Consider the following 24,619-nt stretch of genomic DNA (forward strand, 5'->3'; position numbering starts at 1 on the left):
AGTAGTAGTAGTAGTAGTAGTAGTAGTAGTAGTAACAGCAGCAGCAGCAGCAGTAGCAGCAGCAGCAGGAGTAGTAGCAGTAGTAGTAGTAGAAATAGTAGTAGTAGTAGTAGTAGTAGTAGTAGTAGTAGTAGTAGTAGTAGTAGTAGTAGTAGTAGTAGTAGTAGTAGTAGTAGTAGTAGTAGTAGTAGTAATAGTATTAGTAGTAGAAGTAGTAGTAGTAGTAGTGGTGTCGGCGGCGGCGGTGGTGGATGCTGTGATGATGATGGTGGTGGTAGTGGTGATGATGATTTCGATGGCGGCGGTGACGTTAGTATTGTAGAAGAAATAGTTATAAAGAATTACAGACATGATTTCCTTATGCTAGCATTGCATTTTATTAATTTCATTTTCAATATGTGAATCGTTAAAATATCGATGACTATTGTTTTAATGACATAAAATAGTCGTGCATAATTGAATGCATGGTTATATACGACACTGGAATTATCAATACAACATATATTTTTATATATAAAGCACTACTGTCTGCTTAAATGTAAATGCCTGGATGCACAATAAATAAACTTATTTATAATTGTTAATTACATATACTTCATCATGGTTTTATAATTCATATGTCGTTGTTATAAAAATGCATTCTCGCTTGCGATTGAATTGCTCATGTACATAAATTCGAAGTCCTTCTTAATCCCGAAAACAAGATGGGACATGCGGTATGAAATGATCGATATGGTTTTCGCTGATTCTTTATTTGCAGTGTACTTGTATAGCAAATTTAATCATATCGACCCAATAATTTCCTAAACAACATACCGCAACAATTATCGTATTGTTGTCGCCTTTAAGTAATGCAAACGACTAGCAGACGACAGTACACCTATTTAACACGCATTATGCCCCTTTGTCAACAGTATCTCGCAACGTCTTGGTTTTGTACAGACATAAATTTACCTGTGCCACTTAATAATCCTATTGTTATAGGCTATATCAATAGTCAGGTAAAAACTGTACCACGTGTGCACTCTAAGCCAATAGCATCGCAAAGCGCCGTCATGTGACTATTACGCAAATGAATACGTCAATATCTGCATATCTGTTTGAAGCAACCTAGATAGTTGTGTATTAAGTAGCAGGATTTTACAAACAGCGGCTGGTCCGCTGGTTTATGTGTTTTATTTTATTTTGTGTATCAAATGAACTAATAATTACATGAAAAATGGCACCGACCCCAGTAGAAGAGCTGGCTCTATTAGACTTGGAGAGGTATGTAGAACATTTATGTGATTTTGTTTAACAGTAAAACATATTTTTCTGCTCATATATTGTAGACTAATTTTCTCAAGCAAGATGGCAGCCGCTTTACTTTCGCGTGGGCGACAGCAACAAGTGTAGGACCTCGGGCTATTTTAGAGAGTGTTAAGTTAGAATGTAAATTGTCAAATAGAAAAAGTTATAATTGTACGTTTGGATGTTCAGTCGTATATTGTATTTATTATGATGTATTGAATTAAATTATGAATATAAGTATACGGTTTATTACGGTGTCAAAAGGGTCAACAAATTTACTAAAATTGATATGACATAAACGGATCATACTTGTACGAATAAGTGATATTGAATAACTAAAATAGATTATAATCCGAGTAGATCTAATCAATTTCTGATAGTTATATCGCTGCGGTCACCGTAGAAGTTCTTGGGTGTGTTCCGCTCGGTGGGTCTGGTATGCAGAGGTGTCTAGCTACACCTCTATACCTGCGCATTTTAAGTCGATGACGACATACAATTCAGTTTAGCTTAGCCCTTCAGTAAAATTTAAAGAAATTTAATATGAAAAACCAGCAAATTGAAGCATTGAATCACATCGGGTTTCCTTTAACTTTTACGCAACCGTACTTGATAATAAGTCTAAATATATTTTCTCAACAAACTTAAGATTAGAACAAACATGCTTTAAGAAGCATAAGATTCAACTAAGACTAGCGTTCGGGGATATCTTAAAAAAATCTTCGCTCAGATTTTCTGAATGGTTGTTCTCAAAATAATAAATAGGTGAATTAACCCTGCAGAAGAAATTAATCAATTAATGCCATCTGATATTTACGGACGACTGTATTTCTATTGTTTTTTTTTGTTCACATAGTTCTAAATGTTATCGACTTTCGACCTAGTTGAACCACAATCGGTATGGATTAAATGTTGTTTCATTGACCTTGCAGCGTGAGGTAAATATTGTCAAAAGTCCGACTCTGCAAAAATATGTCATGTTTCGACCTTGCTCTTTCAATAAATTATGTTTCGATTAGTCCGATTGTTATTTTTTTAAGCGGTTAATAATAGATATTACCTGGAGACTAATCGTAAAAAAATGCTGTCATGGAAACACTGAAAGAAAGATCATCGGTAATGAAAACTAACACCGTAATCTGTTCAGAGAGGTTGACATCCATGATAAAATAATATAGGTCGTTTGAGAAAATAATAGAGGTCGTTTTTGATAAAACGTTAGCGTATTCCAGACATTGTGGTGTTAGCGTATTCCAGACATTGTGGTGTTAGCGTATTCCAGACATTGTGGTTGATTTCCACTTTAAACGATCAAATTACAGTAAGAATGAATATGTGTAGATACACGTTAAGATCTGTGTATAATGTCATTATTTCGCAGATAATGTCGTTTTATTATATGGTTACTTTGGTCAGGTATGTGTTTTATCTAATACACATAGATACCTTCTTTGGTATAATTTTTTACGTTGAATGAAATATTTGTTGTTTCTTATTATTAATTAGTATTGATTTTTTTCTGCAGATAAATCTATTTATTTGCTGACTATGGTATAATTATGACGAGCATAAGCCTTATGATAAGGGATTGCAATGACTGCAGTGACGTCAAGTGTAATCAAATGTACTTTCATTACTAAGGCTCTTGTCTCAAGAAGTCATCTTTTTATACCGGCAACAAATTAGCTTTTCATTACAAACTAGCGCTACAATTGTTTGGCGTCTTATTATGCGCATGCGACGCCCAGACGTATTCATGCGCCAGAGTGCGCAGGCAGCTATCACGGGCATGGTATATTTCATAGCACACTGTTTTTTACGATGTCTGACTAGGTCATGGTTTAACCTACATTTGTGGCTGTGTGGTTGTTATTGAAGTGTTTTCTAAATGTTCTCAAGTGAGAATGAACTTTACACAAGAATCGGCTTCCCGAAATGTCGACTTGTTTGGGTTTTGTGTGGTTATAATTTTCGTGTAACGTTATGCTTTTAGGTTTTTTTTTATAGTCGTTAATAGTTCTTAAACATTGATCTTGTGTGCCTTGAAGTACCAGAAACAGCCGTATCGCATAAATAAAACAAATTGTAATCCACACAATCCTCGTCATCGTTGGTGTCACCTCCATCATCGTAATGCAATTCATTGTTTTCCAAATCAGCAATTATAATTAAATTTATTGAACAAGGACCAAACAATAAATTATGATACAAAAGTGAACTTAATTGAAAGTAAAACAGTAATTGAATGAGCATAAGATATATACACAGAAGGGTCATCTTGGAAACGAGTCCGAACAAAATTAATATTGCACACTTGAAATAGTGTATATACCGTCTTTAGTGATGCATATAAAGAATTGTCAATTTAAAAACAAGTCAGAACAAATAGTGTGTTTGATAAAGATTGTCAATACCTGGGAGCATATATGCGTTTGGGTTCGCACTATTGGGTTTTATAAAAATGTCGTTTCGCTCATAAAACTGTCTCGACACACAAACAACGTAATGCGCCTCTGACGGAATATTTCATTTTATAACACATTTTTTAGAATAAATATAGTTTGCACGTAAAGTTTCTTTCTGAAGACTCATCACAACATATCCAATGTGATTTCCAAGAAAATCAACCTAGGCATACATTGATGTCTGTCTTATTACTTACCGATATATTTGGGTATGTGTGTGTGTGTGGGGGGGGGGGGGGTAATTAAACGATAATATGTTGATATTTGATACCATGAATGCTTAAAAAAAGAAGAGCAAAAATATAAACACATAGATAAAAAAATTAATTTCGTGTTGTGCGGCCTAGTGGGTCTCATAAACATGTATCAGTTTATACAATGGAAGCAGAGTAAGGGTTAAGGTAAGGGTTAGGCAAGCAACTTAATCAGATCTACCCTAAATACAATATCGAATTATTCAAGGATAGATTTTAGGTCTTTTTGTTTCATTCTTCTTTTTATTTCTCTCAGGTCGAACAAAGGCGCGTCCAAACAGCGGCGCGACCAAATAAACGGAGAGATCAGCACGATGCGCGACCTACTTCCGCTCCCGGAATCCGCCCGTCAGCGTTTGTCTCAACTTCAGATAATGTCCCTCAGTTGCGTGTACATCAGGAAATGTAACATACTTCAAAAGAGTAAGCGAGTTTTGTTTTATTATATTATAAAGACCGTGTTATGTATATTAAGATGAAAGTTGCGTGCATTGTGCGCGTTTGTTTTAAGTGGTTATGAAAGTGTTTGCAGTAAAGAATGTACCAAATAACTCGTAACATGAAACGTTTGGAAAATATACGGACTATTTTTGTACAAGTGAGTTGTTTTATGATGTAATTATACATTAAGATTTAATATTCTGACTTAACTGATTGTTTTAAGTTCCTTACAATTTTGACAAGTTTCCCCCTGTCTTTTCAGTGCTACCCAGTAACCGTTGCTCAATAGAAGTGCCTTGCGAATTCTCCTCGGTAAGTTCACGGTTATTCATATGAGCCGCGTTCTGAGAAAACAGGGCTTAATGCATGTGCGTAAAGTGTCGTCCCAGATTAGCCTGTGCAGTCCGCACAGGCTAATCAGGGACGACACTTTCCGCCTAAACTTGATTTTTGTTAAGGAGGGACTTCCTTGAAAGTAAAAAGACCATAACAGCGGAAAGTGTCGTCCCTGAAAGTGTCGTGCCGGACTGCACATGCTAATCTGGGACGACACTTTACGCACATGCATTAAACCCAATTTTCTCAGAACAAGGCACATATTATTTTCCGAGGTTAAACCCTCGACTGAAAACTGCGTATGAAAGTAGTTGCTTAGACATTTGTTTTTCTGTTTTGCGTTTTTACCGAAAGCAAAACCATTCATTGCACGTCTTGATTATTATCCTATCTCATAAAACCACATGTTTCATAAGTATCATATTACCCACCCGGAATTTAAATATTTTGCTTGAAAAGCGGATATGAATGGTGAATGTTTAGTTTAAGGAAATAAAATCTGTGAAATATATGGGGAAAACAATTCACTGTTTTTTTTTTCAGGAATTATACTTTGTAAATATTAAATGCTATTGAAGAAGATACACTTTATGTTTATAAATTTCTTTACTGTGCTATACATAGCTATTACACATGGTAATTTACCTTTTAACCTGTATACAGCATACCAAAGTCAATCCCAACGCCCGAGTACATTATCAAAAGGCGACACTGATATGCAGGTTTTAAGGTGCAGGTTTTTGTCGATAAACTTCACCCCGCCAGTATTCTGCGCTTTTATCAATGCGGATTTTACTCCCCAAGCTCACCAACCAGCTAGTCCGTGTTTCTCAACAAGAAGCTTAGAACGAAGGGTTTATGCAAAAAGAGGCAGTTATTTGGTGATTTATGTCCTTACTGCTAAATGGTTTTGGTCCTGTGCCAAGATAAAAGTTGCGAAATCTCTTCACTCGACCATAACAACAGATGGTCGTACGATATTTTTACTCATGGATGTCAAAACTGTTACGGTGATATGTAAATAAACTTGTCAGCTTGTAAACCTATTGGACGGAGTATTAATGATGTAACTGCAGCTTCTGAGAACATGACATAGTTCATTTTCCCTGCAAAATACTTGTCAGCGAAATGTTGAAAGCTATTACAGTGCAAATAGATTATGCGTTTCGTTTACATATGCGCAGACTGACTAAATACTGTAGTATCTGTTACAAGTATTGTGCAATATCCTAGTGACTTGAGCTCATGTGATTAGTCTGTTATCCTTACTTATGTTTTAACAGGCCTTAAAGGCGGTGATTCACTGGTTTAACATAGTGGTTTTGTACTTGAAAAAATCCAGGATTTTTCCGTTACAACAACACTGAAATATTTCCATTATTTCTTAATATTTTGGCAATAAATGCATATCAAATATTAAAACTATTTTTGTTGACTCGTAAGATACCTGTAGTCCATACTTTTCTAAATCAAATAGTTAAATTGAATTTAGAACTGCTCAATGCGTTTAATACAGTTTAACCCATTTATGCCTAGCGTCTAGAAAAAAGGCCTTGGCAAACAGCGTAGACCCAGATGAGACGCCGCGGGTCTGCGCTGTTTGCTTAAAGGAATTTCTGAAAGAACTATTCTAAATATAGAAATAAATACACTAGACATCCCTAATCTTGGAAATAAATTGATCCAATTGTTTAAGGATGGGGGAGTCCACTCCCAGGCATAAATGGGTTAATAAACAGAACAGTCTCGAGTAACGGACCAACGCGAATAATTTCAATACTCATATTATAATACCTGGATCAATACACGCCCGATACGATCTAAACTGTTTTGGTGGTACGATCAAAACTGTTGTAGAAACTATTCATTAAAGCGGTGACGTAATTAAAAACACAGACCGTAATGTTACCAATAATGTATTCATGTTCGTAAGATTAATTCTGATTGCTTTAAGATTTCTATTACGTCTCGTTAAATTTTAATTTTAATGTTATTCTAGATGACGCTCTGTACATCCAATCGTACGTCATATCGAATGATTTCTATGTGCTTCGCTGAATCAGTGTTAATTACTATAAGGAGTAATTTCACGAGCGTTTTGTGAATGAGAAAGCAATTGCGGTGTATTATTTCTGATTGTATTAATTACTGTAAAGCATAATTGAAGTTCAAATGATAATATCGTTTTCGGCTAAAAATCTATCGGGCGTGTGAAATACTTGTCTCGTCCATACATTCATGTACCCTCATTCAAGTATTTCCTTCCAGCATATAGTAAAATGTTTAAATATGGCGGTGGTGAACGTCACGAGTCCTGTTTGTTGTAACAAGATACAGATTCGTGATCACTCGACAGTGTCACTACTGTTCAAGTTATTCAAAAATGAGATTTTTGCATTTTTTTCCGTTGTTATACTTTGCACATAATAAATGTTATAAATGTTATAAATGTTTTCTTTCATTTTATTGGTTTATTGATCGTCGGTCATTTACACACAAAACACACATCCCTATGTCGTTTTTTAGAGAGAATTCCTGTTCAAAGTAAGACTTTGAATGAAATTATTTTTTAAAGAAATTATTCTGACTTTTTACAGTAATTTTTATTTATTTTTTAATTAAAATTTACTCCGGTATTTGTGTTTTAGACTTGACTGGTTTTTATCTAGTTCAATAGCACATTTTCGCACATTTTCGGCTCTTTCCGTCAAACCTCGGATATTGATAATCTGCGAGGGGTACCGAATATATCTAGTTATGTTTGTCCGGTTCGATTGGGGCACTGGTCTGATTCTTCCGGTAACCTTTTCCTTACTGTGATTGGTTCAATTCCAGTGATATCCGGAAAATCAGGGACGACACTTTCTTATTTTATTGTATTTTTGGGTTAAAGAAAATATCTTGGCGAAAATCCAGTTTATATGCTTATATGTCATGACACTTAACGCACATGCATTAAACCCCGTTTTCACAGAGCGAGCCCTTTTTGTTGTGCAGCAACGTTATAGCGCTGATGATGTTTATTTTCAGTCGTTGACTGGTTTCATTCTGGTGACCACTCGGGATGGCAAGCTGGTTTACATATCCGAGAACGTCACGGAATATCTCGGCCACTCAATGGTAAGCATCGGTCAAATATTTTGACTTTGACTTTTATGATACCCCGTTTTACAACATAATTGTGTTTAAAAATACGTTTGCTGGTAAACTGTATATGTTTGACTCGGTTTAGAAGTGTTCGCTATAGTTTCGGAACTCGTCATTTCAGGTCGACATGAAGACGCAAGGCGACAGTCTGTTCGACATCGTGGACAAGCGGGACCATGGCACTGTGCAGGCGCAGCTGCTCCATGGCGCTACTTCCGGTGACACCCAGATGGGCCGCCAGATCTCATTCTTCTGTCGCATGAACATGTCGCGGACACTGAAGCGCCAAGGTGGATTCGGTGACGTCAAGGTAAATACTAATTTTGCTTTTTTGTATTTCCTTTTTATTTAAAATGCTTGTTACCCCGCTCTTGAACACGGAGAGAAAATAATCTTCATACAAGGCTTGTCTTTACTACCGATGATCTGTGGTGTGTTTTTGTTGCAATCATTCTGTCTCTTTGAATACCAATCTCGTTATTTCAAGAAAAGTTTTGTAGTATAATGTAAATATATCAATTCACTGTTCACTTCCGAGTTCACCTGAAATGATTAAAAATTCTGCAAAAAAAAAAACATGGAATAGAAATGAAGCGCATAGAAGGTTGTTTTTTTATTTATTAACATGCTGATGAGACAGTTTCATTAATCATGTTTTATGTTTAATAATAACTAGTGAGAAAGAGGAGAAGTTGACAGTCGTTTTGGATGTTTTTAGAATGCAAAGCAGTTTTTAACCAAATGTTATCTACGCTGTATGATAAAAGATAAACAATTAAAGATAAACGTCTGAAAATGTGATATCGTTAATGATACAACAAAGAGAAGACGCGACAAATTGGCGACAGTCGTACATACATTTGTTAACGACGTTTTTTTTTGAGAGTGCAATTTTTGTACCCTTGTGAACACACATGTGTGGTACACCAGTGCATTTTTCGGGACATGTCTCGTTCCACGGTGCCTTTCCCACGGTCCCCATACGGCCGGAGATTAAACTGGGAAGAAGTTGTTTGAATAGAAAACGGATGATGATTAAAACAAATGTTTTCTCTCAGGCCTTTCCTTTCTTGTGGATGCTTTTTTTGTTTTAATTCGATGCTCGTTGGAATGCTTTTGAGAGATTTTATAATGCGCATGCTGTATGTACAGACATGAACAATTGTTCTTGTTCGCTTATTTCAATAAACGAAACAATACTATTGAGTCAGTAACACTCCCATTACAGGAAGTAATTACATGTAACTATTTTCACTACCTGGACGCATTTCTATAATAAAAATTATTGATATTCTGTGTGATAAGCGTTACAATCATGATAAGTAGGTCAGATTCATACAGATAGCAGACGACATGATTGATAATAAACAGACGACACGATTGCACGGTTCGTAGGCTATATTGTGATCGGGTATTTTGTAATCCCTTTCGGAAACTGGACACTTTGGTAACGGTTTTCACGTATATAAGTAGACAGTTGACGAAATACATAAAGCAAATAATCTGGCACGAGGGTCATGTATTATTTGGGTCAAAAGTAATCAATGAAACCGTAAATTTGAGAGTCTGTACGGAAACAGTTGTGCCAACAGCCCGACAAGTTGCAACAACACTACTTTCTAGGTACTAAACGCTAGACAGGCTTATTAATCTGGCGCCAAAGAAATGGTGATGAAGCCAAGGTGGAAATATCTTGCCAAATAATAATCCATCCTATATTGGAATTACGCGCACCCTTCTCGAGCACTCGATTGCAATGTATACGGAAACCGTGCCAAGAAAAATGAGACATTTTTTCCTTTGAGCGAGTTCCACTGTGTTAGAAAATTGTTAGAAAGTTTCATTAGGTCTTTAGTTGTTTTATGTTTAGTTTGTCATTAGTTGTTTTATCAATCTCTATTGGCAGCAGTTATTTTGTGCATGTATGCTGAGACGTATTTTCTGTAACTCTTACAGCGTTTTAGTGAATACCTCGATTAAATTACCTGATTAATATTTCATTTTCTAGATTTGGCAGAACCTTTTGAGAACAAAAAATCTGTTTTTACTTTTTTATAGGCATTATCTCAAGTCCTTATCTATATGAAAAGTTCCTAAAAAGCGTCCCCATGGCTACAACAAGAACGCCGTCTTTGTTCCACCTTAGCTTATCTCTCTAACTCAGAAATAATCTTTGTGCACAGCACATGTTTTTGCATGAAATGTCATCGAATTCTTGACATGGTGGATCAGTAATGCATTTCTGGGGAAAAACTGATAAAATATCTCGGTTTTCCCAGGGATTAGCAAATTCATTCAAGACCAGAGTTTTTTTTCGAAGGCGCAATGTGGACATGTGCTCGATATTAGCTCCTGTTTCGATTCTATAGATTACAATCGAATCGGATAATAAACTTCTTACAATTTTAAAGTTGTAACAGTATATATCATTCGTATAAAACGTTGTTTTTTTATTTTACAATAGCAATTTCCTACTGATCAAATCTTATATTGTGTCGAGTGTTAATGTCCTCGTCGATTATCAAGTTTCAGTACGTCACATCCGTGTACTAATTAAGGAAATCAATTGTATCCAATTTAGAAGTGTTGCCAATTCTCATTAACTCTTTCAGCGCTGGAACCGAATTTTAAAGGCATTTGCAAACAGATTGGATCCAGATGAGACGCCACAGAATGTGGCGTCTCATCAGGATCCAAACTGTTTGATTCTTTGAAAAAAAAATCAAAGAAAATGCTAATTTTAGAAATTCAGCAGACGACATTTTAGCTGACAACAAATTTCCAAGGTGGCAAAGGGTTAAAATCAGATACAAATCGATGTTTTTTTGCAAAAGAGTTTTATTTGATAAGCATTTCGTCACAGGAGATAGCAGTTTATCGTTAAGCTCTCAAAATATGTCTTTTTTAAAGATAAAGTACGATCTAATATACATTGTACAATATATAGATTTTTTTGGTTTAAAAAAAGAAGAAACAGAGAGCTTTAAAGTATTACATCGTAAGAAGCAGCTAGTTAACAGATTATAACGTAAAAATAGTATGATGTTTTGGAATGGCGTCATAGTACATCATGTCTAGATATTGCGTATTCATAATGACAATTAAATTGCTCAGATGATAACAATAAAATGGAAAGTGAAAGTTCTAGCGTTTAATGTTGCTAATTGATATGTTCTCAAGTAATTAAATGCATACATTTCCCACATAGACAAGTGCGTTTTTGTTTTTGCTATTTGTCAGATGTCATCGGTAATTTACGATTTCCCGAAACGATACAAGAGGGCTGTGTTTACTATAAAACTCTATCGTTATTCAAAAGTACATTGCAAATATCCAATTAATTAAGATAGAAAGACTTTTGAAATCCAGTCATTATGTAAATTTTCTCAGAACTTTTAATCAATTAACATTTGCGGTAAACAAATCTTATATCAACAAACAGAGATTGAATCAATATTGTGGCACGAAACACTTCCTTTTCAAAGAAAATATTAAAATTGACGCTTTGCATTTGGATAGCGTTTCTTGGTATTCATTAGGCGGTTGGTGCCGTCGGTATACATACAACAAGTGATATCTACCAATGAATCTGAATTAAGTAACCGGCAGATATTTTTTCCGCTGTACCTCGCCCATGATTTCTTACATCTTCTTTTGTTTCCGCTGAACCACAGGGCTAATTAGGCGTAAGGACTGAAAGCTTACTGCTGATACTCCTCCCAAATCCAGTAGATTAAATACATATTACGCGAAAACACCTGTATATATGAGGCGAATATAGTTACTCTTAATCAGGTAATTTCACATCTGTTATACACTCTGGCATGGAACAGTTTAAAGGTCTGTTCTCAGTGTTACGAACATTCTTCATTTCAATCATCTATCAGACAATATCAACGTTTTAACTTTTTTAGTTCCGGTACCCACGTCCTGACGACTTCAAAATGTTCTTAACTTTAACTTAGTATGAATCTTAATATCCTAACCAATGGAAACGATTGTACCGTTTGAGCGGTAATTAAATGCCGGCATTCTACGAGTTAAGATTAATAATTTGAATTAATTACATGTATACATTCTTTGCGAACGCGTTTATATTTTTAACAAAAACACATAAAAGAACATTAAGTGTTCTTATACGATAAGACTCGAATTTGAGAAACAACCTTTAATATTACATGTAAGACCTTATCTTTGTAAGCACCGCGTATTGTGTTTAGAACCTGTTATATGCTATTGTACATGCTAAATGATTCACATAAACCGGCTCTCGAGTATCAGTCGTATGTAGCCTGAGGGAAACGTTCTGAAACGTTCTCGTCATAAAACTGTCTTTTCGCTAGTGTAAGACTGCATAATTTACGCATAAATTACATTGGCAAACAAAACAGCTTTGTACAGAGATTAATGGCTCAATTCTGTTAGGTTTGTTACTTGTATATTTATAATAACCATGGGACGATTGTGGCCAAAACGCGGTCGATTTTCAAAGTTTTTAGACAATGAAGATATAATGCGCCCGCAAATACCATTTTACACTGTGACCACAACTATATGTACACACTCTGCTTTTGTTTCTCGCCTATATCCACTCCCTTTTTTGTGGTATAATTTCCCTTGAAATAAAGCGAACGATTATGACCGTAAACGTAATTAAAGTAGGTTTATGTGCTATTTACGATGTTGACAAACTGAAATCCAATAATAATGAAATGGTCGGATAATGCAAATGTGTGGCATTAATAAATAATTTACGGCTATAAAAAAAAGCAATTTAGTTTGCTTCATAATCAGGGGCGTAGCTAGCATTTTTTTTAACTGTAGGCCCTGATATGATACATAAAAACGGGGGATCCAGGGGTCCCCCCCCTGCAAATTTTTAAATCCTATAACGCCTGTGGTGAGATTTAAAGCATATCTAGACAAATAATAAGATAAGAAAATAAGACTTTTGCCTGTTTTTCTTTGATATTTTACTGTTTTATCTCAATGTCAGAGAACTGAATTTTACTGTAATGTCTTTATACCAGAAAATTAAATTTTAAAACAATATGGAACAGAAAAAACATTGAAAAAGTTTAACACTCCACTGATTCACAGTCAAGCCATGGGAATTCTTTCCAATAATACTCTCTGCATGTCTATAAAGGCACGCTTTTGTTCGGCATAAAGGGACCGAACCGACCTGGATTCAATCAATGGATCGGGATAAGGGTGCAAGTGCTCCATTTTAAATTTCCGCGATCATAAACATCATTCGGAATGTTTCCTTAAAAATCAACGATACTCGATTACAACTTAATGTAGTGTTGAAAGGGAAACAAGATCTACATGTAGATCTATGTAAACTTGTAACAGCAAGTCACGTAAAAAAGAAAGGAGATTGAATCTATACACATAGAAAGAAGTAGAGTTGATAATGGGAAGCTATGTCCTTTGAACACGACCACAATCCATTGCCTGAGGATTATGTCAATATGCAATGCAGATTTCTAACACCTCACCCCCTCAGGGTCAACATTTTAATGCGTTTTTCGAAGTTGAAGCATTTTATTTTCATATTAAAAAAAAACGTGTAGGCTCGGGCCTGCTGTGCCTAATAGCAGCTACTCCCCTGATAATGAACATGTAATTGGGCGTGGATAATAACATATTCTTTGCAACGGTTTCGTACGAAAATGCTGCACGCAGTGTTTTCACATTAAGTATTTGTCTTGTTGAGCATCAACACAAATACAGTACTTAGTAAATAAAACTTGACAAGTTTTTGATATTGTTCATCAACAATATGATCCAGAATGATATGGTTAATCGAAGTACTGTTTTTTCCCTTTGAAGGTGATGCACGTGAAGGGCCATTTCGTGCCCGTGAGCGGGAAAGAAACTGGGTCGGACCAGCACGTGTTCACGGCCCTTTGTTGCCCACTGATTACCCCGGATGTGAAGGAAAGCCTAATTCAGAACAACACCATGGTCTTCAAGAGTGTGCACAAACTGGATATGTCCTTCATCGAGATCACCGACATGTACGTACAAAAAGAATACATCATTAGTGTGTTATTTTCCTGCATGTAAAACATGAAAGTTATAAGCCAAGGCTCTCATCAAGGAAATGCCACTGTTAGATCTTGGCTAATTAACAATTATGACTGATTTATTTCAAATGTCAAACATTGCACTGTGATTAATAGTGTGAGTAAGCTTTGAAGTTGTCTGTTTCGTTTTATAAGAGAGTTTTGTATTTATTATAAGCGAACCTAAAAGCACATTCATACATCCCCCTTTTTATAATATACACGAAAGTATATATGTATTCATAAAGCATACACATAGATCTAGAAAAGAAAAAAAACAGCCACCAAAAAAAAACGTGCGCGCGCGAAAACAACAAAAACACAGACAAATCATGTGTATTACATCATCATGTTTTGTGTTCCCACAGTGGCGAGTTTCACCTGGGTATGACGTCAGAGGAGCTCGAGAGTCAGTCCTGGTACTCGATGCTGCATCCGGAGGACCTGTCGGAGGCTCGAACAAAACACATGCAACGTGAGTAGTCGAGACTCTGTATAATACACCTGTGTAAGGGGCTTCTAAGGGCTATATTGGACAAGAATAACATTGAATGCACGTGCTTTCATATTGTAAGTCGACGTATGTTTTGTGATACAAACTATATCGAGTGTCTCTCGTAGAAAGTTGAATTATATTTAAAATAATGCTTTGAAATAAAAACCACTTTACATTAACGCAACAACTGTTCTGGTTTGGTTTGAATACGTGAAGTTCGACTCAGGTTGTTGGTTTTACAGTAATCCATTTTTTGCATACCGCATATACATCCATACGGCACTTATCTTTAAATTTGTACCTTTCAGTGATAAAGTCTCGCCACGAGATGGGCTGCATGATGACAGTGCGCATGCTCACGAGGTCACATGACGTCATCTGGGTCAACATCGTAATGCACGTGAAGCAAGCTTTCGTTGCCAATAGCGAAGACCCCGTTATCGTCTGCATAAATCAAGTTGTCAGGTGTGGTGAAATGCGACGTACATGTGAAATTTACACAATGATGGATTGCGTATGCAAATTAATGAGAAATTAATGAGCGAAATAAATACTTCAGTACGCTTAACGGTTGACGGTACAACCGCACTCAACGTGCCAAAATGAAGAACATAATCCAGAACTGAATAATTTAAAGTTCCTAGCTTTTGTAATAGAATAATATCGCCATTGTTTACATAGATCTTCATGTAAAATAAGTCTTCATGTAACCCCCCCCCCCAATTACTAAATAGTATTTTATTTTTTAGCGAGGACGAAGCGGACCAGTTCAAGAGCCAGGGTCAACTGTTGGCCATGTTTGCTGCTCGAACCCCCGACGTGTTTTTCGCCGGTCCGCACTTCAGCCAGATTCAGCAGGAAATGCTGAGCCACCAACAGGCCCAGGCCTACATGCATCACCTTCAGCAGCAACCGCAGCAGCCACAACAACAGCAGCACATACACCAGGGATTTTTCGCGACGGAGCAGCAACCACATATCCCATACGGCACACACCCGTCATCACAGACCGGATACGGTCATCAGAATCAGTACATGGCGAGCGTGGACGCCGTCAGCCAGCAACCACAGGGTCACACTAGCACAATTCGGGCACTCAAGCGGAAACTCCAAGAAAACTTCATATCTTCTTGCAAGCCGACTAAGATTTCCCGGGTGGGCTCCGTTGAAAGCGAGGACGGCGGTTTCCCTGATTTCCAGTCTGGAGGTGACAACCACTACGTCATGAACGTCGACGTGTTCCGCAGCACCGCCGGAAGTGGTCATGTGATGGGCAACACCATCGTGGCATACACGGGCGAGACATTGCCCATGATTTACCAGCAAGCGAGTCATGATCCTGTACTCTCCATCCTTCAGAAGAAAGCAGTTGTAATGAACGCACGTGGGGCCGTCAGCGTACCTGCAGTTGTTCAGAAACTTCCGACAGCATGCACTCTTGAGCAGGTGGTTCCGGAAGTGACCATACCCGACTGCTATCTGACGCCTGACCCTTCCCCGGCGACGTCTCCAAAGCCGGCGATCTATCGAACTGCGTTAGGTCACGATACGCAACAGATTAAGCAGCTGACGTCATACGTGATGGGCAGACTGAACGAACTCAACCAACATCAGACAATATCTGAGACGCCGTTCTTTAAGACAGAGAACGCTCCCGCCAAGAGAAAGAATCTACCAGTAATTGATGCGACTTTTGTTGACACGTTCTTCGATGAAATTATACCCCACCAGAAACGACCGGAAACCCGCATGACTGTATGTGACATCAAAGCTGAACCACGTTCCCCCGAACCAGTTGTTTCCACGCAGACATCGTATCTGAAGGCGTCCGTTAAGCCTCCGCCGCCGGCAGTTATTGCTCTTCTGCCGCCGCCCATGTGTGGGAAGGTGAAGGAGGAGCTCACGCTTGAGGACTGCACCGACCTAGAGGAGTTCTTGGGACTGGCAGAACGCAAAGTCTCGGACTTCCGGAGCGTCCAGTCCCCGGCCTCCATGGCGGACACCAACTCCCCTGTGGCGTCCCCATCCTCCTCAATCGGTAACATGTATGTGGCGGAATCGATGTCTCCCATGGCGACAACCTTTGGCTTGCATCCGATCATCATGAAGCAGGGATTCGCGGCGGACATGCGTTACCAGGAAATGAGCCCATGCTCCGCGTCCCCGGGCTACGATTGCCGCGATGATGTCCTTGACCCCGACGATTGGCTGATGGAGCCCATCAGCCTCTCCCTGGACATGTCGCTCGGTGATCCTTGATTCGATGCCCGTTGATGTCAAGCCGGAAACCAATGATGACGATATCTGTCATCTCAAGCAGCTGCTTCCGCACTCGTGGGAACCATGTGGTAGGTTACAATTCACTCTTTACAAGTACTATGTTGAAAAGCAATATATATATGAAAATTAATTTTGTTTTGTCGCTGTTTAGGATTTAATGTGAGACTTTCTGGTCTGTAAGGATATATCATTGTTTTCACAGATGTTTCGTCATTGGTGTCGTTCGGTAATTTTAAATAAACCATTGGACTATATAACCATTGTAAGATGTCTGAATGATTCGAGCTGCTTCTTACACTCTCACCTCTTTCCCTTTTCAGGTTCATTCAAGCCCAGTCAGTAGGAACTCCGTCGTGTAAGTGTTACTTACAACCATTATTCCGTATGGCATATTGCCATGAAGCGCCCGGGCGTTATAGGAAGCTGCCGCTGGTCGACACTTCCTGTCACGTGACAGACGTCGCTGGGACGCCGGTCCCTCTTCTGCAGGCCGGAAGGGGTTTCACACTTCTTTTATACCATTTTTTACGAATTTCATTCATGTTCGTTGTATGTTTTATATCGAAGACGTGTCTTCAGAAGAAAAGTGCTAAGACTGCAGCTATTTGTAACTTGGTTTCATGCTGGTCCATGACATTGCCGTGTTGAACTTGAACTATGACTTGCAAGTGCATTGTTTGACAAGTCAGAGCGGTCGCCAGTCAAGACGGTGATCGTAGTGAGATGAGAAGCAACATAGGGCGACCGAAAGACGGTCTTATTCTTATTTTATGTTCTGTTTGTGCCGACTCTCAGGGCCTGTCTTGTCCGTTATAAAATGGCATAGAGAATAATAAGATTGTGACACAAATTTTTTAATTAGTTTTAATTATATGTACCAACATAAATCATTATGTTTTTTTCAGTATTTGTATTAATTTCAGTTTTATCTTGGTTAAAGTTATTTCCAGAACTAACTATTTTTGTAAAAAAATCTACCAAATTCAATCGATACTTTAAGTTCTCGTAAGATCTTTGATGAGGCAGGATCCTGGCCATGGCGGTGTTGAGGCAGTTAGCTTATTGAGCCCGTCATGGTTGGAGTCGGTCAATGATGCTTGTACCTACTATAATGTTGATACGCTTGATCCCTCTACTTTTTACGATTGTTTTGATGTATTAATGTAGTATTACGATGTATTGTAGTTTGGACATTTTGATTTTGCAACCTTGTTTCAGCTTCATTTTTTAATTGAAATTAGCGCTGGTAGCTTTTTCAATTCATTTTGAACATTGTCATTTTTGTACATAGCATAATTGTTTGTTTGATTGGTTAACATTGTTAAATATGTAACCCATTCGCTTTCACTGTCATAATTTTGCAAATCAGCACAGTTTTTGGATAGGACATGATGGATTTGCGTTGTTGCCATTGTTGAACTGTTGAAAGGTCGCAGGTCGATCTTTTCAACAGAAAGTTTGACCAATTAATATCAATGTGTGAGCTTAGATAAATCACTACAGCACTCGGAATTATACGTTGATGTCTGGAAATTCGCGATTCGCTAATCGTTAATCTTCGGTAATCATCGTCAACTTTCCGGTTCTGCTTTTTCGGCGCATTGTCTCCAAAAGTGTGTACCGTATTTTTTCTTGCGAATGAATGTTACTTTGACATTGTCAATAACTCAATGTGTCGATGCCGGTTTTTGACACGAGTCTTTTCTTTCCATATTGTTAATGCTGTGTGCTATGCCTAATTTTCATTATTAATCCGTGCGATGTGTTAGGTTCGGTAGTGAGGTTGCTTACAATTTTGTTTGTTAGCCATACGTCGTAGTTGTAATGTTTGTTTTCGTTCGCTAATGGAAGAGGTGCGAACACATTGGATTCTTCACCCTCTACGCTTGTTAAACGCACAACTGTTCTACTTTCGTTTCGGAGTTTAAAATTTCGCAAAGGGATATATTCAGATATATCAGCCGCTGGTCGGCAACCGTTTGTGGGCATTTTAATCTTCATTCACAACAAATCTTGCTGAACAAATTTACTTTCTTAGTTCTGGCGATTTCTGAATGCTGGTCATTTGGACATTCGACATACAGGAGGTTTTTTCGGCGCACCAAGTATAAACATAATTCTTTGAAAATGTCTCAGAAAATCGCTATCAGTGTAATGTTAACCCATTTATGCCTAGCGTCTAGAAAAAAGGCCTTGGCAAACAGCGGAGACTCAGATGAGACGCCGCATGATGCGGCGTCTCATCAGGGTCTGCGCTGTTTGCTTAAGGATTTTTTGTAAGAAATATTCTAAATATAGAAATAAATATACTAGACATCCCTAATTTGGGAAATAAATTGATCCAATTTATAAGGATGGGAGAGTCCACTGGGCAGAAATGGGTTAAAATCTTTGGCGCACAAGGCTGGTCCATGTGCGCTTACAAATTGGTCAGCATACTGTTATTGACTAGAGGAGTGAATAGTTCTTCTGGCATATAACTTGAATCGTTTATCGATTTAGGTATGTCGTTAGTTCTATTTGCATCTCAAGTAAATTTTCTTTGACGTTTTCATCATTTGGTACTGCTGTTGTATGTTCTTTTTATTTCTTTCGGTAAGTTGGCACATTTCTGTAAAGCATTTTGGATTCAAAATTACTGCCGCTGGACGGACGCTGTTATAGAAATGTGAAAACTTGTTTACCTAAGAAACAACTTACTGTTTGACAAGTAGATACCTCGGAATAGTTATATTCTGTTGGTTGTGCGTTCAACAATTTCAAAGCCTAGTTTTCCTTCAAAACGTAGAAATTTCCCAACGCTCGTATGAAAACAACATTTGCGGTTGAAATGTTCCTCTACGCCACTGCTGTGCGGTGGAGTTTATTTTGGGGTTCATTTTTAATTCGCGAACATTGTTTTGTATTTGAGTCGTTTCTGAGCTTTCGTCTTGGGCAAAAATCTGTCATTTCTGCATCGACGTGTTGACCGCGTTGATCGCAGGTGTTGCCGATATAGCCCAAGGTGATAAGCTACTGAGATAAGGGCGATTCTCATTATCGCTATTAACAGCGGCGGAAATGCGAATCTTTCAGTTAACATCTCCTGTTGCTATTCTCAATGGAGTCGCCGGTCGACGCCATTTGGGAATCCTGTTACACTAGTAATAGATCGAACATTAGGCGATTGTTAATCTGAATATAGTTTTTTTTCTATTCCAATTCCCCATCTCTTCCAATAGCACTTTCTTGCCCTTTCGATGTGTTTTATCCTGTGGAGGTTTTTCATTTGATGTTAGCCCCTTTTTATGGGATTGCGATTGATATGCTCCACAAATGCAGTGATAGGTTTTTTACACTGTATGCGAAAAAGTGATGCTATCTTGACTGTCTGAATATCACCAGTGGACAAAAACATTGAAAAAAAATAATCTTATAAAAGTGTTTGCATAACTTACTTTTGTGGTATGTTCAGTTTTTACATACAACGTTCTATTGTGTAACTTATAAAATAACATATTTTGTTCATTGTTAACAATAATAAATAATTATTTAATACAAAATTATTGTGTACTTTGAGTGTGAACACTACAGCTTAATAAAATACAAACACGATTATTGGACTTTCTGTTATTATTCGAATATATTGTCGATTGCAACGGTTAAAGGGGCCGTCAAACAGATTTTGGCATGTATTGAAGCAGGTCATTAAATGCTTTATATTGATAAAAAAACAAAGTCGTACCCGCCATCTATATTCCGTTTACATAATACACAGTGGGAGAACTGGCTAACCAAAATTGTATTTTTCATAAATATTGATTAACCATATATTATAAATTAAATTACGCTTCACTTTTAAAAGCCATCCGAAAAAGGTCGGGCAAGTGAAGATCATCGCTTCGGATAACGATCTATAAATTAACCCATTAATGCCTAGTCGATTCTCCCATACTTCTAAATCGGATCAATTTATTTCCAAAATTAGGTTTGTCTAGAATATTTATTTCTATATTTAGAATATTTCTTACATAAATTCCTTTAAGCAAACAGCGCAGACCCTGATGTGACACCGCGTCATGCTGCCTCATCTGGTTCTAAGCTGTTTGCCAAGGCCGGTTTTTCTAGACGCTAGGCATACATGGGTTAAGACTTTAGCGAATGAATAAAGGGAAATGAGACGAAGCGAACGCCATTTTCGTGTACCCGGTTACAGTCCTACTCGGTTACTCCTTTCTCCACAGATTCAACAAGAATAGGGCTAATCTATTTAACTGTTCAGGGGTCATTATCAAAGTGGTGTGAAACGCTGATCACTGTTAGGCGTGATAACATGATGGTGGCCATATCTAATTACAAGATACTGGTGTAGAATGCTGAGAATTCAGAGGGTTAAACATTGCTCACACACTAAATGAATAATTTGATTGTAGAAAAATACAGGGGTATGCAATTTAATAGGTATCAAAAAGTTAATATTAATTAACTAAAGCACATTTTTAATAAAGAGCATCGTGCTTGTATTTGAATGCTGGATTAAAATATAAAGAACAGATCAGAACTTGTACATAGTTTATTATTGAATTGAACAACATATTTATTAATATTAATTAAACTATGTTATGGAAAGTATATATATATACACACTTGGGGACTTTTTTAACGCATCACTTTTCAAACTTGAATATCTAAGTTATGAGTAAAGATATTGATTCAAATTTGTACAATCATTTGACTAAATAGTCTACGCAAGCTCACGATAAAATCATTCATCCGTGACGATTGGACGCTTTAGCACGTGGGGTAGGTGTGGTTCCATATTTTTGCACGTGGAAATGTTGAAACGCGATTTAATTCTAGTTTTATTTCAATTGAATTAATTTAAGTGGATTCTTACACAAGGAAAACATAAAATTAATTTACAAAACAATATAGCTTGTATGAATATTCAGGAGCGCAATCGCCCACTTTGCATTTTACAGGCTACCTTTACCACTTGCTAAAGCGTCCGATCGTCACGGATGAATGATTTTATAGTTAGCTTGCACATATTGTAGTCAAATGACCACATATGCAATTTTAAATAAAAATATTTACTCATTACTGAGATATGTAAGATTTAAAAGTGTTGCGTTAGAAAAATCACCATGTGTAGTAAAAGGCGATATACATGTTATTCCAATTTAATTTCAATGTCATAATTCTAGGTAAGTTTTTACACATGAAAAACATAACATCAATTAAAGAAAACAATATGGCTCGTATGAATATTCAGGAGTGAAACGGCTCAATCTGCATGTTGCAAGCCGGTCAGTTATTAATACGTGTAAGTTTTTGCGTTTTACTTTTCACATTGTTATTATTTAAAGTTGTACGAGTTTGCGAAATTGACTTTTGAAGTGACGTATTTAATTTGTTAAGTTTTAGATTTTGTTGTTTTTCAATTTCAATTAAATTTTAAATAATCAGATATGTGTTGAATTATTCTTGGTCCAAACACAAGCCGTTCAAATTTAAGGGAGATATATATTGATCTGATTAGGTGATGCGTTAGAAAAGTCTCCAAGTGTATGCGAAGCAGTATATAATGATCTCAGAGCATAATTATAATTATGATATATATTATCAAATTATTCAGAAGTAAACAATTGAATATTCCTTATTTTTTCAATGTACAGCTATAAATGTTCATATAAACAAGTTGAAATAGCATAAATAGTATGGCACATAAATTTTATAGAATTCTTGTCAATTTATAATAGAAATTTATAATTTTTATAGAATGATAAGCTGCTATATACATGTATACATGTATTTAGTACTGTCATGATTGTAACCCAAACTTTTCTAGCAAGGAAATTTCATGGAAAAAACATAAATTTTTACTCCAAATACTTCACCTTTGTAATTCACATAACAAATGTTCACATAATATACATACCGGGTAACTATGTTACTAATCAGTAAATTAAAAAACAAATTTTTTAACAATCAACTTTACAAGAATTATCAACATGAGTATCCAGCATGATATTTGCTAGTGGAGTGTTGAACTGGTCTTAAAATACCAAAATGTCGTAAACATGAATTTTCCTAATATAACACCTGGGTTCATTTATTATCGCCAAGCAGGTTGTTGTCATCCTGACAGGGGAGTGTGCTTTATGACCACAGAACAGTTAACACTAATTAGTTCTGCTGATAAGCTGATGGCTTAAATCTAGCCGTCCTGGGAGTAACTTGGTAGGGGTGGTTAATACTTTTGGGTTGCATTGGTTGATATTCTTTGCCGTATTGGAAACGGAAAACGATGACATAGTCTCATAAATCATTAATGACTAAGAAGTTTTGCAAGCATTATCCTCCATGTTCGATCTAGAGGCATAGCGGATTTTAGTGAACTAGGTTGCCGACGATGTACAACGCAGTACATGATGTTTGATGTACTTGAAACAACTCAATAGATACATTGTTATAGATTGATGTATAAAATGAAATGAAAATACGCAAAGAATTTGCATAATCTTAGCATAAACATATTCATGTAGGCATACCAAGCAAAATCATCTACGTGCTAAGCTGTCGATTACATATGTGCTATAAGTTAGCATATCAATCACATTAATAGTAATAACAGCGCCGAAGTGCAGTGCATTTGTTCCAGACAACATGGCATTTAGCAAGCCTCACAATAATATGTTTGTAGCCAATTAAAAACAAAAAACTAAACACCAGGCACATTGTACTCAATTCACTGAACGTGCAATTATAAATTATATTATTGAAATGCGCTTTACAAATCACGCGCAATCAATAAATTTAACGTACAACTAATTTCCATTGTAAATTCGATTCTTAATATCCACACTAAAAATGGTGAGTAAGGTAGTGGAACATTCGGTGCATTAAGTTACGTTTAGCCCTTTTTGTAATACACGTCACTGTTAGTAACATTTAAGCTCCTTTATCAATTGCACACGTTACACACTGTTATAATGCAACAGTGTAAACATCGTAAGGGCCAAACAACCAATCTCCATTATATCACGAGATTTTCATAAACAGTACCTCATTAACTGGCTTGAGTATAATTAGTTTGTTAGTTTGGAACCCAAGGGCGGTCCACTTTGAAATTCGTCAATAGCCCTTTACAAAATGGTTCCTTTGCCATTCGTTCATTAATCTATAAAGTAATTTTATAACTACTGCCGGCACAATTTCAACGGTCGTTACATCATGTTTGATATGTTTTTTTCCTGTTTTTTTCTTTTGTGTGTGGATAATTTATTAACAACGAATTCGGTCGTTGATGTTGTAAAGTGAATCTACTAAATTTACGAATTGCGTAAAAACTCAAAATGGCAACGATGTCAGATTAAATGCAGATTAAACACACTTTACATACACTTAACAATAATAAAGTGGTGTACATAATGTAAATTTTAAATTATTTGCGACTGATTTTGATCTGCATATAATTTTGGAATAAATGAACTGAATGTGTTCTGGAGATTGAATTAAGCACGATACTGTGCTCTGAATGAATCCGAATTGCAACAATTTAATACATTATTCTTTGAAATTAAGATTGATCGACGACAAAAATGCCATACCCAGAGGAATTCCGACTCGAGTAGTTATTGATCAACTACGGGAGGTCTCATTGAACTTTTCATTTGAATTTGGAATTAATTCATATGGTATCTGTTTCCAGGAACTAGATTAACATCAACCAATGAATAGAACATCAATGTGTTTGATTAAGAATTACATTTAATAGACGCACCTTTAATCTCGTATTGTAAGTATTGACCTATCGATTACTCCCCAGGTACGTTTGTGCAATACAACTTTGAT

The 24,619-nt window shown here is 36.7% G+C and overlaps 1 protein-coding gene across 1 annotated transcript; it reads left to right on the plus strand.

The window, feature by feature from the left end:
• The first annotated feature begins 1,098 nt into the window (after nt 1-1,098).
• LOC127871899 (uncharacterized) lies at nt 1,099-20,380 on the plus strand. Its single transcript, XM_052415182.1, has 10 exons — nt 1,099-1,266; nt 4,266-4,432; nt 4,713-4,762; nt 7,817-7,906; nt 8,055-8,243; nt 13,772-13,959; nt 14,376-14,482; nt 14,812-14,968; nt 15,253-16,851; nt 17,104-20,380. The coding sequence occupies exons 1-9, from the start codon at nt 1,220-1,222 to the stop codon at nt 16,760-16,762; spliced, it is 2,505 nt and encodes an 834-aa protein (XP_052271142.1). The 5' UTR covers nt 1,099-1,219; the 3' UTR covers nt 16,763-16,851; nt 17,104-20,380.
• The last annotated feature ends 4,239 nt before the right edge of the window (nt 20,381-24,619 follow it).

This window comes from Dreissena polymorpha, chromosome 3, assembly GCF_020536995.1.
Source record: "Dreissena polymorpha isolate Duluth1 chromosome 3, UMN_Dpol_1.0, whole genome shotgun sequence".
Classification (NCBI taxonomy): Eukaryota; Metazoa; Mollusca; class Bivalvia; order Myida; family Dreissenidae; genus Dreissena; species Dreissena polymorpha.

Coding starts and splice junctions, on each gene's coding strand:
- LOC127871899 (XM_052415182.1), top strand. CDS start 1,220: ATGGCACCGACCCCAGTAGAAGAGCTGGCTCTATTAGACTTGGAGAG. Junction 4,433..4,712: donor ATGTAACATACTTCAAAAGA/GTAAGCGAGTTT, acceptor CTGTCTTTTCAG/TGCTACCCAGTAACCGTTGC. Junction 14,969..15,252: donor TGCATAAATCAAGTTGTCAG/GTGTGGTGAAAT, acceptor TTTATTTTTTAG/CGAGGACGAAGCGGACCAGT.